This window comes from Lepisma saccharinum, chromosome 6 (assembly GCF_977018435.1).
Source record: "Lepisma saccharinum chromosome 6, izLepSacc3.1, whole genome shotgun sequence".
NCBI classification, from domain to species: domain Eukaryota; kingdom Metazoa; phylum Arthropoda; class Insecta; order Zygentoma; family Lepismatidae; genus Lepisma; species Lepisma saccharinum.
Window position 1 is genome coordinate 76687641 of NC_139234.1, and position 18341 is coordinate 76705981.

General features: G+C 38.0%; 1 protein-coding gene across 1 annotated transcript in view; it reads left to right on the forward strand.

The window, feature by feature from the left end:
- The window catches only part of LOC145988893 (mutS protein homolog 4-like), a 56800-nt gene that overhangs the window by 13791 nt on the left and 24668 nt on the right, over nt 1-18341 (forward strand). The window contains exons 5-10 of the mRNA XM_083124179.1: nt 1681-1871; nt 4478-4599; nt 6472-6692; nt 9726-9920; nt 12701-12884; nt 15756-15886. Coding sequence (XP_082980305.1) covers nt 1681-1871; nt 4478-4599; nt 6472-6692; nt 9726-9920; nt 12701-12884; nt 15756-15886 — 1044 coding nt within the window. The remainder of the gene's footprint in view (nt 1-1680; nt 1872-4477; nt 4600-6471; nt 6693-9725; nt 9921-12700; nt 12885-15755; nt 15887-18341) is intronic.

An 18341-nucleotide genomic window follows, 5' to 3' on the forward strand; every position in this document is an offset into this window, starting at 1 on the left:
TAAATATAATTTTCGTCAGAAATTAATTATTATTGTAGGTTATTATATAAATATGATAATTTGCTGACGTTTCCTTGATGACTGTGTATCGATTCACATTGATATTTCAAACTTAAAGAACGATGGGGCCTTGCATTCAAATCTCGCCCAGGACCTCGCGATATGTTGCTAAGCAACTGCACCTAAGATTTTGTAACTTCTCAAATTAGTGTCATTATTATGCCAAACCAACTACCACATATTTTCTAAATTTGTTTCGATGGTCTTGAAATAGGTTTGTGTGTCTTGTTCATTTTATGTCACCTTTCTGGTCTTGAAATCGTAAAACTTCTCTCGGTTTCATTTTTACGTTGTTTGTTTGTTGAAATGTATAAATAGCATTGCCTGTTATTTGCACCCGTGTGAAAATACAAGCTAACAATTATATTTTGTATCGTGTTACTATCAATGCGGTCTGAGAACAAGATAACAAGCAACAACATGAGCGAACGACGATTTATTGAAAGAGATGACAATATTCGAAAACCTTTTATAATGCAAATTCTGATTTCATGTTCCATTTTATGGACCATCGTGCCTTAGTGTTCGGGGGGGGGGGATCTTGAGCAACTAATTCGGATATTGAATTGGCAAAATTACACCAGAGAGAAAATCTGTTTGATTGATTCATTCATTTATTTGGTCAATTTATGCACAATAAGGCTAATCGGGACTGGACCTATAGTTTAAAGTGGGATCCGAACCATCATGTGCTTCCACCGGGTATCGAACCTGGTACCCTTTGATTACAAGGCGACGACACTACCACTGCGCCATAGGGGAGCACCCCCAAAAAAGTATAATGTAGAACAACCACCAGTCACACAAAGTTCCAAAGTATTTACGATGGCACTTTTTGCGAAACTTGGTTCGTACTCCTGTACAGGTGTCAGCAGTGGCAGCAATTAGGGGCGGGGCCGAGAGAGTGCAGTTGCCTGTGCGTGGGCTTTCGTTGCTTGACGGGTCAAAACCAAGGTATATAGTTTTACTCGCCCGCCCGACCAGCCAGGCGGGCCTAGTAAGCGATTCTGGCCGTTGTGCAGCCCTCTGCAGGTGGCAATTATCTGAATATGAAGCACTCTCCAGCCTGATTAACACAGAAGCCGAGTATCCAATCTGGTTCCAACAGGATGGTGCAGCAGCTTGTTATGCCACTGTTGTGCCAGAAAACCTTCATAACAGTTTCCAGAACAATTGTTGACAAGGAAGTGTTCAGTGGCACTTGCAAAGCCCAATCATGACACTACTAGACTTTTATCTTCAGGGAGCACTTATAAGTCATGATTTACACTGAGGAAGATTTCAGATCGAAGTAATAAGCAGCAATCAAAATTTGTCGCTTGGGAATGAACAAATCAACAGCAACACAAGCCTGCATTTGATTGGTTAAATCCTCAAGCGACACATGTCGCATGTTGCTTCAGTGTGGAATCTTGATCTTTAAGCACTGACTTTACCATCATCAATTGTGTGTTAATGGAATGCCAACATCAACTGGATAACGAGGGTCATTTTGAACAGCTTCTATAAAACTCATTATGATTCCAGACTTCTAGGACCTCCTATAAAGAAATATTACAATACATTTCCAGAATATAACCATGCATATATGCTCTAATTTAAAACTTATATTTCTAATAGGTTCTGATTCCAAACACATTCTGTGAAATTTCCAAGCCAAACAAGCTGATGGACTTGCTGAAGGAGCTGTTTCCTGGAATCGGCATAACCACAGTCCAGCGAAGGCACTTCAACGAGGGCAGGGGCCAGCAGCAGATTCAGCACCTCTGCGCTCCTGAGTTCAAGTCTGTGGAGGTTCTCATCACTCAAAAGTAAGTGCTTCCGTCTAATATATTTTGCAGTAGTTCCTCCCTATTCAAGTACCACATGCTTGATTCTAGTAGCCAGCAAATAATACAAGTTTGGCAGTGCACGTTTCTATTGAAAATTCCCTTATGAATGCCCAAAAATTCTTTTTCTGGTCTCTGCATTGCTGGATAAAGTGTTTTAACTTCCCCTTGACAAGAATTCGAACCTAGGACTGTTGGCTTCGTAGTGCATATATTATGCTCACCCCTCCCCAGGTCACTGAATAGTTATATATGGTCCAATAAAACACATGCTTGTATAGTTCATGGTGACTGAATGTTGCTCAGTACAGGGTCAATTATGGGTACCTCCCCTTTCCTTATCTGTATAGTACCATAACCCATGGTGCAACAGTCTGTGAGAACCAGGGCCTACCTACCAACTGCTTGCCTCACTCCCACATGCCTCAGCAGAGGTGGGCTATCATCCAACCAGTTACAGGATGATGTGTGGTCAGCACAATGAACCCCCCGTCATTGTTGTATGTATACTACCTTGCCTTGCACATTACAACATGCAGTGAAGGCATATGGGGGGATGGAGTGGTCATGATGAGGTGATGAGATCAGCATCATGCTCTGGTCCCCTGTGGCTACCAGTTTATTAGAGGCTGGGTGAACACAAGAGCCACTCTAAGCAGGAACGTTGTCGGAAAAAAATACCACTTGAAATCACCCATCCAGAAAATCTCCCCTAATACAATGCATAAATACATGAAATTGATGTCTCTGATGTGGTATTCATCTCAGCAGATACCAACCACAGGCAACAGCGTGGTCCTTAGAAGGGCCAATTCTTCACAACCCAGGCCAGCTGAACATGGGGACGTGGCCCTTACCATTACCAATCTTCACCACACAGCCCCTCTGCTTGTAGACACACAGGGAAGGAACGTCCCACTACAACAGTTTTACCATACATTGGACACACCTCCGAGAAATTAAGAAGAATTCTCGCCAGACACGGGGTGAAGACCATCCACAGTTCAGCACTCAAGATCAGGCCTTACTCCGCTCAGTCAAAGATGACCTGAAACTCGATATTCCAGGAGTGAATGTGAGACACCATATATAGGACAAAGAGGGTGCACCATTGAACATCAGACTGTTCCAACCAGAAAAGTCAGAACCAGCAGAAGTAGCATTACCAAGGGCCACAGAATTTTATTTTCAAACACCAAAATCACAGCCAAATTTGCCGGTTACTGGGACAGAAGAGTAAAGAAAACCATAGCCATTTCCTGGGAAAGCACAAATTTCAACAGGGATGTACGGGACTCAAGCTCGGTCATGCCTGAAACCTACTTCTCCGTAACAGCATGACATCCATCAATAGTACACCTGGATCCAGAGCAGAGGCGTGGCGTGCATGTAGCTGGTGTTACCGCAGGTAACAGCAAAATGTAAAGAATTAAAAAGTTGTTTCAATAAAATGACAACATTGTTAAATACATTAATGAACACCGTTCCCGTCGAGTAGATATTGCCTAGGACATTTTTTCTGCAGCTGACAGAAGCGAAGAGGGAGGCTGTTCCACTACCCTGAAGAGGCAACAAGGGAGAAGAGGGTGCCAATGCAAGGAAAGAGCGGGGAAGGACTTTATGGGGTTATTCATATGCCTGTTAAGGGGCCCTGTTGCCATTCAGACCTACCGGGGCAGCCAGTGTTGTCACATCGGATTGGCAGAAAAGAGCTAAATCCCTTCCAAAATAGGAATACCATTTCTGTGAAGCAACTAGAGGTAGACTGCAAGCCAAGGCTGGATTGAACTACAACTGAGACCAGTTAGGTAATAGAGGAAAATATAGTTCCTTGGTGTGATTCGTGATTTGGACAAACCTTGCTCCAAAATGCTAAGTTGGCAACAGTAGTACGTACAGCTGGGTTTTCCTTCCATGAAGGAGCGGAGTTCTGTCGTCTGCTCAGTGCTCACCACACAAACGTCAAACTGGCCCGAGAAAGGTGTGGTTCTTCTTCTTCTTCCCCTTCGCAGCTCATTGCAAAGAAACGGATACAGATGAAGAATTGACAAGGGTCTACCATTATTCATTGGATTTTCGTCGTAACTGTCTCATGAGTGGTAGTTCTTTCTAGGAGTGTTTGTGGCTAAATCAATCTGCTGATTGCAAAACAAGAACGAAATGAACAAATATCTAGCTCGAAGACATGTTTCCTTTACCAAAAAGGGGGGGGAGGTGTAATAACGTCTAGCAGGCATAATTGTCATACTGATTGATAGCCGGTAACACTTTTTAAAAGTCACGCCACGCCACTGATCTAGAGTGAACCAATCTCAGGACAGAGTCTAAGCTCCGCCCTATAGTCACATATTTAACTTTATGCTGGTCTACAATTCTACATTCCCGATGATGAGAGCAATGTATGCACTTGAAACATTGAAAGCTAACACTGATTTAACCTGGCTGGTAACCCGAGATCACTTGTTCGAAAAATACTTTTTTTCAGAAAAAATGTATTAACTCTTCTGTGTGTCCCTCCCTGATAAATTCTTATTACACATGAAAGTGCACTTATACCACTTTAATGTATATTTTAATTATTATTTCAGGTATTATGCTCTCTCTGCAGCCAATGCTTTGTTAAAATATGTTGAATATGCACACAATGTGATATTTGCTCCAAAATCTTTGAAGGTTGAATACCAAGGCACACAAAATACAACAGTAATCGGTAAGTTTAGTTTAAGTCTGAGTTTTTGTTTTAGCAAGTGTTCAGAAAGTAACTTTTTCAAAAGTAACTGGGTTACAGTTACAGTCACTGGTGTACACAAGCTCTTTCTCAGGGGGAGGGAGGTTGAATTGCTTTATTCTAGGGCGTGGGTTGGATACACGATAAAATATTTGGTATATTTGGAGCTTTTCACTCCAAATATGCAAAATAATATTGAAAATGTACTCGAAGACAAAAATGGTAATGAGGGATCGGTTTAAGGGCATTTTACATTTACACCTTTCATTTCTTTTGAGATCATAATGGATTTTCATTTGAAAATTTTAATTGTTCTCAAAATATTTGGAGGGACTGTAGCCCAATCAACTCCTCCCCTGTGTACGGCAGTGATTACAGTTACAGATACTTGGTTTAAGAAGTAATTGAGTTACACATACTCATTTTAAAAGTAACTTGGTTACAGTTTCTGGTATTTGAAAACGTACTGTACATAACTTTTACAGATACTTTGTGCAGAAAATTTTCTTGCATGCAATCAATGATTATTAATTGTAATAAAATAAATATATAAAGACTTACTACATGTATTTTATGTTTCTGGTATGTACATAATATAAGTCTACATGTTATTAAAACAAATTAACAATGGAACAAGGAGTCAACTTTGCATAAATGATTTTAATTCAAAAAATCATTCATGTGCCAGTCATGTACTTACCAAGAGGTGGCATCAATTTCACATGAACATGTTGTTACTTTTACAATCCCAGCTCAACATGATCCACTTCCTCGACAATTACTTCTTTCTAGGTCAACTACCATGTTCCAATTCAATGCAGAAATCCACCTGAAATAATGAAGTATTCACCTGCAAAGTACGGATGTTCTAAATTTAGCATGCAACAAGGCTTAGTTTCATTAGGCACTTCCATGGACATCCTTTCACCTTGACAACCAGAGAAGATACATAGTTGGAAACAGAGTTGCCAAATTTAACTCTTCTCATGTTACAAATTTTCAAGTTAACAATATGTGTCCTGAAGTAACTGTAAAAGTATCTGTTAATAATGTTACTTTTGTAGCAAAATGCAACTTTGGTAGAGTTACAGTTACTTATAAGTAGATAGCTACAGTTACAATTTCTTTAAAAAGTAACTAGTTACTTCCAAACAATGCTAATCATAAATATTGAATATTGACTTGTCTGCTATAGAAATCAGACAGGTCAGTTCCAGATATGCTTCCAAGCTTTCAAGAAATAACCTCACATTCACTTTCAGATTGCTGGAAGATGAGAGTGATTATTATTTCACAAAAGCTCAGAAGCTTATTCGGACCTGACCTGTGTGATATCCTAAGAGAATCTCTTCATTAAAAATAAATAGTCTGTTAACATAAAAGTAATTGTCCATTTTTATCTAAAAGTATGTCATCCTCCAGCTACAATATTTGCCCCTTTCACCCAACAAAGAGAGTCATTAATCTGCTACCTCTTGACCAGGATTTTAACCTGTGTGTTCTGAATGAAACACATCTTAATACTAAATTGATACAATTGTACATTACTATGTGACTAAAGGAAAACAATTACATATTCTTGCACTGATATTTTGCCTGTATTGTATAATTTTTCAGTTTTGTAATTCTACAAAGCACAAAATGAACTTTTTGATTTCATGTCTGACACTAGCTCCTTCAAAGGAGATATAAGACTTGCTCTGAGTTTCTTTGGTTGGATTGTATTTTTACATTGTTACTCTGAAATAGAGATCTGAGGAAGACAGAATGAGTTTTAGTGAAATTTAACAAAAATAAACAAATAACAATTTAATTTACATTAAGATTGTTTTTGATTTACATGCTTCTTTCCAGACATGGATACTGCACATCGCCTGGAGCTGGTGCACTGCCTGCAAACTTCCACACCACACTTTAGCTTGTTTGGGATAATGAACAACTGTGAGACACCTGGGGGAAAGAGATTGCTGAGAGCTAATCTCCTGCAGCCTCCCTGCGACTTGAACACCATCACAACACGTTTGGACTGTGTGCAAGAACTTGTTGACAAACCTGACTTGTTTGAAAATCTACAGGTTTTTTTTCTACTTCAAATATAGTAGTTTTTTATCATTTTCCTACCTATCTGTACCTGATAACAACCTAGACGTTGGTACTGGCTGATTCACTGCCATGTGAAATTGAATATAGTAATCAACTTGCATTGGAATCCAGATAGTTGGATCGAATTTCAGTGAAAGTACATGATACCTTGTTTGATAACAGATGGTGTATGATAGCATTTACAGATTTAACTTACAGATTTTATTGGAAAAACAAACCCATGTGTACACAAGGCCTATTTGACTTGAACTTGTAAAAACTTCTTCATAAGAAAGTACCAAAACATCTCTTGAAACAGGGAACTGAAGGAACAGAATGTTTGCCCATCCTGAACTCTCGCAGTTGAATACTGCAGGGTCGCTCTTGACTTTGCTGTATCCCAGCATTATTGAATTATTGAATGTTGGCTACACAGATCTTGTGGTTTTTAGTGGATAGTTAAATTCAGTGACGTGCGGTGACGTCGACACTTGGGGTAGCAGTCAGTGGCATGCTCAAGGGGGGGTCACACCCCTCCCCCCTTTAGGGCCCAGTATTCCTAAAAAAAAGAGAAGAATGTCAATAACAGGAAAATATTGCAAAATTATGAATAAGTACTAAAAAAAGTACACGTAACCCCCACCCACATTCAAAAATAAAAAACTATTTGATTTGACTCAAAGCCTGAGATCCTGGGTTCGAATCTCGGCTTGACCATGGGATTCTTTGTGTGTGTCCCTTCATCAATTTTATCATACCAAAAGTGGCAGAAAAGCGAAGTAAAATAAACCAAATTGAGCAATCAATCAATGATTTGATTTCATTTTTGTTACTTAGCGTCACTTTTTTGTCACATTTGGTTAATTGCGAAGATGATGCGATAAAATTAATGAAGGGACAAACACAAAGATCACCCATGCCCAGGTCGGGGTTCGAATCCGGAACTCCTGGTGTCGTAGCGTGCTGTGATAACCACTCCCTCATGGTTGGTTGATTTGGTGTTTTAAGTACACTTTGTGCACAGAAACAAACAGGTAACAAAACACAACACTCTTTTTTGTAGTTTCTTCAATGATATTCATTTGACTTTTTTAGTTCTGAGATACATTTTTCATTCCAAATTATTTCATTATTCACTGCAACACATAGGACAAGAATGCACACTCATCACGGGTTCGAATCCTGGTCTGGATTGTTCATATGAAGTCCCTTCATCAATTTCATCACATCATCACTCATCCTCATTTTCGCGATAACCAAATGTGGCAGAAAAGCGAAGTAAAATAAACCAAACCAACAACAATATGAACATGTGTTCTCTTGCCCAAATAAATACATCCATATTTATGACTGTTAGAGGCCAAGAGATTAGTATATTTAAATAAAACACCACTAAAACCGGAGTGAGAGAGAGCCTGAGCACATATTTGTAATTTAATCATTATATATTCCATATTTGAAAAAGAAAAAAAGAAAGAAAGCATAACATTATAGTCTGCATATAACACGTTCCCATTTCATAAATAATAAAACTATATCCCATATTATACATACGTACATATAGTATAACGTGTAAAAGGTTGTGTAAATACAGAGAACATAAGTACTGCAGAAAATTTTACCCTGAGTTCTTTAGAGGATTTACAAAAAAATCTATGAGAAACCAATCCCCTATCTGTCCTATAGGAGATAGACTGGGGGACCTGAAAGCCTGGGCTTTCAACCATTGCAGCAGGGGGCGAGGGGGCAAGGGAGGTAGAGGTAGAAATCTTCCTTTTCCTTGGGCCGGCCATTTCTACCTGGAAACTGGTCAGGCGGAGGAAGAGCGAGCTAGGGTATCCAGCCAGCTTTGCCCGCGGATCACACCGATGGACGAGAAGTGCGTGGAAAAGAAAGTGTTGCATATGAACTGTGGCTTTAACAAGACAATAAATATTGTGATTTGAATATAATTCGAGATGTAAGATTGATTGATCTATCTCTGCTAGACTAGCTACTCCTCAGTGCACATCACAGGTTAAATTTACAATAAAATATAATTGGTTTAGTTAATTTGATCAGGTATGACACCACATTTACCATGTATGTAGAAAGTATACACATAATGTTATTGGAATTAGATCAAAACAAAATTATATTCTCATACTCAGACTCACAACATGTTTTCAGCTCACTTTTATAACTCTGCATTTCACTAGAATATATCTTTGTGTCTTTAGAGGCTGAACTTCTTGAATCTGCTCGACATTTTAATGTTCTACACACAGTAGCATCACCAAGATTTTTTTTCTTAATGGGCTGGAATTGTAGAAATGGAAATAACATAGTTGTGTTATAGGGGGCAGGTTACACAATAAAATAAGACCATTCTTAGCCTTTGTTTTAATAAGACAAGAATGGTAATTGGGGTCATTTTAAGGAGAGTTTGGTTTTGGTGGAGTTCTTTGCCACTTTCGTTTCAAAATGTTGAGGTTCTCAAAATTTCTGGAGGGACTGTATACCCATCTGTTCCCCCCTTCCATATGCCAGGGCCTACACATGCACTTCTAAAAGGAAGCATACTGTGGAGGGGATGTGATCAGCACCATGTTCCAGTCACCAAAGTTGCCCCTAACTAGCCATTTACTAGAGGCTGGAAAAATTCTCACATGAAATTACCCACCTCAGGGATCAAACCTGGGTCTCCCATGTGAAAGTTATATACCCTATCAACCAAGTCACTGTGGATTATACATTTATTCATCATTCTCTGCCTTATTTTCATAAACATTCAGTAAAAATTAAAAATGTATTGCTTTGTCTTAATTTCATAAATAATCTAAATCATTTTGTACTAATTGTATCTTAATTTTAAATATATTTAGAAATAAGCTTTAGCATTATTATTATTATTATTATTACTAATTAGCATTAATTAACATTTCTTTGTTACATATATTGATTAATAAATTAATTGAATATTTATCATATAGAAAAATATCGCCATTTGCCATATGGATATATTTCTTTATTTTCTTATCCTACAGAATGTGATGTCAAAGTTTGGAGATGTAGAACAGCTTTTATCACTATGTATGCAAAATGTCCAACAAGAAGCTTCACGTACTGCAGAGACACAAATTAATTACACCCTTCAGTTGAAAACAACCCTTGAAATAGTGCCACCCTTAGGGGAAGCATTACAGGAAGCCATTCATCCTTTTTTTGCTGGAGTTAGAGAGGTATACGCAAGAATCAGTAGGTAGAAGTTTAAGCAAAAAATGCAGGCGTGACCAGGACTCAAACCTGGGTCTCTAACATACAGTGGCTTTGCTCTATCAACTGAGCTATGGAGCCAGCCTTAGTTTAGCCTCATTTTTTGCTTCCGTTGTTTTGCTTGTGTGGAATTGCCTCTATCAGTGATATGGCCATGGGATCTGTAGCTTTTATAACACCTATGACTTTGGTGGTAACTATTTTCTCCGAGTATTGAACTGTATATTTCCTATGAATTTGTGCACACACATATGTCAGACCCCCTGGTTCAAGTCCTGGTCGAGCCTGCAATTCTTCCTTAAATTTCAGCATAATATATCTTCCGTGTGTGCCAGATCATAAGGTAGGAATCCCTATTATTGTTTTTTAAAAATATTTATTTGCTTATAATTCAAAAGCAATTTTAACTCAATGGAAAGATTAAGTTATTTAAAATTTACTCAAATTGAGCATGTACACAGTTACATGATTAGCACCACCATCTTTCATGTGAACATTCCAAGATTTTAAGAAAAAAGTAAACTACTACTTGCAACATGCCATGGGGGAGGGGGTGGAAGTGGGGCCCCACATGTTCACAAGACCAGTAGCTAGGCAGGGGCCACTGCCATCATCCCCCTTGACATTAGGTAGAACTATTTTTTATAATTTGTTGCAGTAAGGAGTGAAAATGTAGACAGCAGATATTATTTTGCTCAAAACTTGGTGAAGGATAAATTCACAGAACATGAACAGCAGCTATTACATTCATAGGCCCACTTCAGACGAAAGCATTTTCTTTAGCATTTTTCTTAACATTTATGCCATGACTCAAATGCTACTGTGTAAAGTGAAAAATCTTATGGTATTTCAAATGCCATGGCATATTTCAAGGCATTTATCAAGGATAGAACCCATCCTATTTCCGTAGCATTTTTCATAGCATAACCAATCTATGAGTGAAGATGTAATGTGACCGCATGAGATGTAAACAATGTATCACATCACATTTTTAAAAGCTGTTTACTATTCAACCGAGAGGAACAAGGTATTAGGTACAAAACAATGGTGCTGCTTAAATATGTACTTTACAATGTTTACTGTACACATATGGAAGAATATTTTAGTTGTTTCAATTGTAAACATCGTGCACTCAGCAAAGATGGTGTAACTCGACGTGCCTTTCATGCTGTATATGTTATACATTTTAATTGCAAAAGCTAACCAAAATGTTACATGAAATGCTTCCATGTAAAAGTACTATCTGCTATAAAAATTTTGGAAGCATTTGTGCTAGCAAAAATGCTAAAGGAAATGCTTCTGTCTAAAGCTGGCTTAAGCAGCGGCAAGTATTTAAAAGATTCTCTATAATTAAACTTTACATATGTATTTAATAAAGAGAGGTAAAATATTCCATCCTAGAAACATCTTTCATAGAGGAGCTTCTTTATCTGTACCTTTTTCGCCTTCCATTTAGGCAAAATCTGTGACTATATGACGTCGTCATCCACATTCCCTGCACATCTGTGTCAAAGGTGAACACAACAGCTCCCAAGTTTTGGAAACAAAGGGAAGTTTACAGTAGGCACTATGATTGAATATTATGCATTTTTCTTGTATAATATAAGTATCAGTATCATCAAAAGTAGTATGGAGTGTGTAGTAGGGGATTAACACTTGAAGAGATGTTTTAAAGTTATAGAAAAAAACTGCAGTATTTGTGTGATATTTCTCAATTTTATATTTTATATTAACTTAATGACCCCCGACACACACATATAATTTACCTTCATTTAATACTGTTAAAGTTTTGAAAAATGGACTGGGTTTACAAAGCCCCCCCTGATAACCTGTGAGCCCACTCTAAAGATCAATTCTAGATATGGGCCTGAATCTCAGCCTTTAGCCTCCCCAATGTTACAGGAGCAATGGTGTCACCTTGTAATCAAGTAGTCTTGGGTTCAATCCCCAGAGGAGGCACTTAGATTTACTAATGCTCAGATAGGCTAATTGGGAGTGTACCTATAGTTAAAAGTGGGATCTGAACCACTGTGCGATGTGCCTCAATCGAGGATCAAATCCAGAACTCCTTGATATCAAGGCAACAGAATTAGCATTACACCATTGGGTGAGGTTGATTGATTGATTGATTTGGTGTTTTTGGTTGGAAATATGTTTTGAAAAAGTGGTGCAGAAGAAACTTAAGAAGTGCACAAGCACTCCCTTGCCCCCCCACCCTCTACCCCACTGGTACTGCCTCTGAATGCCAACTGTTGCTTGTGGAGTGTAAGGAGTGACCTTCAGGTAATACACTCAAGAGGCAGCCTCACTTTCCCATACTAGCTGCTCCTTGCAAGCCAACGAGGCTCTGTGGGGTTGTGCTGTTTCTGTGTGTGCTGAGTGCCCCTTTACTGCTCAGCTTTTAATAGATAATGAGATTTTATCCACAGGAACAGTATAGTTTTAGTCTTGTTGAGTAAAGAATGAATGAGTTAGTTTTAAAAATTGAGGCAAGTAGTTTTTAATAGACATATTTCATTTTCTTGCTAGGGGCCTGCCCTCAATTTTGTTTTATTTAAGGGGCTTATCCCCAATCAACCTACTGTTGCTCGTTGCCTATCACTTAGGCATGAAGTGTTCCTAATACGCTAAACCTGCCACTTTAAAAAGATGGCTTCTCTGTATAGTGACTTTTGTACTGTTGCTGAACAATGAGCACGCTGGAAAGATTGCTTTATTGATGTTTGTGTATAATGTCTACTAACAGATGTTGAAAGATCCACGATATGGAGAGATGTTGGCAAAGATTAAAGAGGTATTCAATGATGATGCAAAGTTAATGAAAGGATCTACAGCATATTTGCAGCGCTGCTTTGCTATTCGTCCAGGGATAAATGGGCTCTTGGATGTTGCCAGGAAGACATACTCTGAAATAGTGGATGACATAAATGGTTTGTATTTTAATTTCATGTTACTTTACATTTGTCATATGTATTACTACAGCATTTCCATGTGAAGAATAAGAATTGATTAAATTTTTAACTTGAACCATTTGGTTTACAAACAGATGCTTGCTATTACTATTTTTGCTTTCTTGCATCACTTTTTTTCACCTTGTGTGTTAATTGTGAAAGCATGATGATGGGCAAAGAAAATGATATATTAATATTATGTTTGAACCCTGATCAGGGTATTATTGACCACCCCACCACACAAAGTGACCATCACACATCTTTGCATTTTGATTTGTCAGTAATTTATTAACGGTCTAACTCAGTTGTCAGTATATGCAGATGATGTAGATTTACTAGGGGATGATGTAAATACAATTAAGAATAATGCTAAAATATTTTTAAAAGCAACTAAAAAAATAGGTTTGGAAGTTAGCAAAGAGAAAACTAAATATATTCTTACAGGCTGAAATCAAGTGTTAGGTACCAATCAAAATTTAATTATTGACAGTGTGGTATTTAAGAAATTTCCAGTGGGAGGGAATTACAGCATGAGATAATGACTTTATGCCATATAGCATTTCCCCCCATGGATAAAATTTATCAAGCATAGGGGGACACAAGTACCCAGAGGGAGGAAATTCCCTATCCCCCTTACAAATACCACCCTGATTATTGATAACAACTCATTTGAATCTGTTTCCAAAATCAAGTACTTAGGAGTAATACTAACAAATGAAAATCATATTAAAGATAAAATAAAAAGCAGGCTTAATTCAGGAAATGCATATTACTTTTCTCTTCATAAACTTTTATCTTCACGTATAATATCTAAGAAACTAAAAGTTAAAATATACAAACAGTAATTTTGGCTTTAGTATTATATGGATTTGAAACTTGGTTCCTTCCATTGAAAGAGGAACATATAAATTAGCAGTGCTTGAAAATAAAATCCTTAGAAAAATATTTGGACCTAAAAGAGATGAGGAGACAGGTGAGTGGAGAAGGTTACATAATTTAGAAGTACATAATTTGTATTCATATCCAGATATTATTAGAATAATTAAATCAAGGAGACTTAGGTGGGCAGGCCATGTGACACGAATGGAAGAGGAAAGAAGAGGTTACAGGATTCTTTGATTGATTGAGTTGGTCTTTCTTTAAGTCCACCTTATGCACAGTAAGGCTAATCAGGACTGGACCTACGGTTTAAAGTGGGATCCGAACCACTATCAAACCCAGGACCCCTTGATTACAAGGCGACGACTCTCTCACTGCACCATCGGGGAGGTCCTTTTTACAGGATTCTTGTTGGGAAACCTGACGATAAGAGACCTGTAGGAAGGCCAAGAGTAAGATGGAGGGATAATGTTAAAATGGACCTAATGGAAATCGGTAAGGAAGGAAAAGATTGGATTGATCTTGCCCAGGAGAGGGACAGATGGAAGGCTTGTGTTGCTGCAGCCATAAACCTTTGGGTTTGAGAAGGCTACATAGTTAGTTAGTTAGTTAGTCAGTAATTAAGGTGTGAAGCAGGTCATTCTCTTCCCTTTCACACTTTCCCTTCCCTCCAAAATCTTTCTATCCCATTTGAATGCAAGTCGTCTGTTTCATAGTGGTTCCGATATTTCAGATTCTGCTGATATTCATACATAGTAGAAACCAGCTTCATCACACATCACATCAAGAGTTGGGCACTTTATGCAAAAGAAAATAACATGTTAGCGTGACTCCTACTTTGCTCCAAAAAAAATAATGTTGCCTTTACTTTGTCGTACAATAAGGACATTTGGTTTTTACATTTGTTCTCTGTAGTAGAGAACCTTCTCGATGGTGTAGTGGTAGCACTGTCACTGTGTAATCAAGAGGTACTGGGTTCAATCTCTGGTGGAGGCATATTGCACAGTGGGTCAGATTCCACTTTAACCTGCAGGTCCTGTCCCAAATAACCTATCTGAACACAAAGTGGTGTTAACACAAACTTTGACCAAAAAAATTGTTCTCTGTAGTGCGTGTTTTCCCAGTGTAACTTTAAAACAATAAGTTTAAAGCAACAAAACAAAGCATGTTTCAACAATTTCATTGCACACATTACACCATATTGTGAAGGAATGTAAGAGGATATGGAGGCAGGGCTCCATGCATTCTCGATCTTGGCCATTTTTTTGAGGTGACGTGATCAGCACCATGTCCTGGCTGCCAGGTACACATTTACTTGAAGCTAGGTGAATGCCAGAGCCACTTTATGCAAGAGCAGGGCTAGAGAAATTCTCACCTGAATTTACCTACTTCAGGAATCGAACCCGGGTCTCTCAGGTAGCAATCAGATGCCCTATTGACTAGATCACTGTGGCTCCTACCATTGCAATTATACTATGGAAAATTTCAGTAACATTTATGCAAGTACCAAAAAAAGTAACGTGTTACTGAAGCAAGTATTGAAAAGGCAACACACTGTGTCGGGAATCTGTGAAGCAAGGTTACATATAACAGCAGGAAAGGGGAGAAAGCAACTGAGTGGAGCAAAGCAGTGCATGCTGCTGCAAAAGGCTGGTGGCTGCAGTCGCATTCTCTCCCTGCAAGCACTCACTTCCCCTCTCACACGTTCATTGGTGAGCCCTCTTGAGCCACTACTTGTGCAGACACTTGTTTTCATTCATTGCTCCAGATTCCTGTTACTGTGTACCAAGTAATGTATTATGTTATGTTACTCTCCAACTTTGTTTATATATTAATATGAATCCAACATATCTGACAGTACCAGTAAAATTATTTCAGATTTCAGATTAAGATTATCAAAATATTCGCATCCAATTTTAAATTGAAAATTACTATGGAAGTTAGTATTTAATTCATGCTGCTTATTTGCAGAGCGTGTGACTCAATTGGCAGAGGAAACAAATTTGCCACTAAGAATGCTCTACACAACAGCAAGGGGATTCCACATAATAATAGGAGGCAAATTTACGAAAGATGCTGATTTGCCTGCAGTTTTTGTCCAGGTATAGCTAATGTTTCATGCTCCTTAATTATCTCCAGAAATAAAAAAAAATCTTAGAATACATTTGAATTGGTGAGACCAAGAAGGGAAATATTCCACTCGACCTTACTTTCGGGAAATAAAAAACAACCTCATTACAACCAAAACTAAAAGCCGGATGAAGAAACTTACAATTACAAACTTATTCATCATAACCATAGTAACAATATTCCATAAGTGGTTTGTTTTTAAAACCTTTATTTTAGCTCTAATATGTATTCAAAGTATTCAGCCCATTTTGTTCAAAAAGTGGAATATTTCCTTTCTTAGTCTCACCGGTTCATTTAAGTAGTTACTCCCCAGATAGCAGTTAAATTGAATGTCGATTTGACTTGCAGTTAACTTACATGCTATCTGGGTCTGTAGTTATGTACAATTTTATTATTCTTAAAACAAGAACAACACTGAAAATACACTAAAACTATGATAATGTTTCACAAACTACTCACATTAGACCTACAGGAGGGTCGAAAAAGCTTCAAGATGGTACATTGTTCATAATAACATATTTTCACTCCAATAGGTCTCGGGATATGAATGGATGACATATTCACAAAACACTACAAATGTAAAGTTTCATAGTGTTTTATGTCTTGCATGTGGTAGTTTATAACAAAAAAAAAAATAAAGTGCTCTCCTGTGCTTTGCACCACACCATGAAGGAGTATAGGGGGTGTGGAGTTAGTGTCCTACACTTTCTTGATCATGGCCAAAGATGGGGGTGATGTAATCACTAATCAGCATCCTGCCCGTGACTGCCTTTACCCCTCAGAGTTTCCTCCAGGTACCCACTTTATACGATGATGGGTGGACGCTGGAGCCACTTGAACAGGTGGAAGAAATCCCAGTTCTCCCTCGACGGGGATCGAACCCAGGTCTCTCACATGGTAGTCAGATGCCCTAACGACTGAGCTACCACAGCTAGTTTATAATAATGTAATAAGATTGTTGAATGTAAGTAACTAAAGAATTACTTCTATTGAAAATATAAAGCTTAAGATTTATATTTTAATTTTAAAACTGTATAAGTAATCCATTCCACATATTCATTATAATGAAATTAAACATTTTTTGAAGAAATTAATTGCTTTTCCCTCTACAAGTGCACTTGAGATTAAAGTAAAATTAACTACTTTTGTTTATAAAAAATCATAACAACAAATCCTTGTGACTTATGACTTTATGAGCAAATGCATGTTATAATCATCCATTCATTTGGTAACATGCCATACTCCGAGGCTGACATGTTCAAGTCCCAGCCTGGGCGTGGGTGTTCTTTGTGAATGTCCCTTCATCAATTTCATCATATCATCACTCATCCTCATCATCATGATCAGCCAAAAGTGGCAGAAAAGCAATGTAAAATAACCTAACTCAATCAATCAACAATTTGGTAACACATTGGTAACAATTTTTTTCTACTTCTGTTTTAATTATTTTACACTGCCTTTCCACATCTCTTGGTTAACCCTAAAATGAATGGGAAAGCAAAAATAATTGAACAGGTTAGGTCTCTCAGATCCAAAGTGAAAGATTCAGTTAAGAGGAACTAAATATATGTTTAAAATATATGTTTCATTGAAACATATATTATAAAACAATATAATAACGATAGTATGTATTGTATACACGTAGTATTACAATAGAAACATTATTTTAAAAAATGAACTTCTGATAGAAAGTAGTTCAATAAAATATGTAACTCACATTCAGTTCTGATTTAAATCTAGAACACATATCTGTTTAATTGATATCTGTGGCAGTTAAACTGAGAACAATGTAATTTTCACAAAACTCAAAAACAAACACAAACGAACAGGCTGGATCTCCTAGACCTACACCAAGTTTCGACACTTGTAGCAGAATTGCTTATAAAATAAGCTACAGTACAACCAGAAACCTCTACAGGATGTAGCTGTGAGCAACAGTACAGTACGAAAAAAGTAAAGTAAAGTGTCCCTGTGCACAGCACCATGCCATGAAGGCATATAGGGGGTGTGGGGGTAACGCCCTACACTTTCTTGATCCGGTCGTGAGTGGGGGTGATGTGATCAGCATCACACCCCCAGGTATCCATGTTATTCGACGCTGGGTAGGTGCCGGGGCCGCTTCCATCGTTAGAAAAGTTCCCGGATTTGAACCGGCCGGGGATCAAACCCGGGACCTTTCGCATGGTAGTCAGACACGTTACCGACTGAGCCACCGCAGCCACATTACAGTACGATGAGAAGTCTATTGGAGATTTAGAGAACTAATACCACCTGGGGTCCATAGACCCTGCCCATCCATTCTATGGTTAATCATGAAAAAAATTGCATAGAAATGGTGTCATCAGAATTAATAGGTGATTAAAATATAATTGTTCACAACTGAGACAGAATTGCTGTTGCTATTTTTACAAACAAATTAATGTTAAG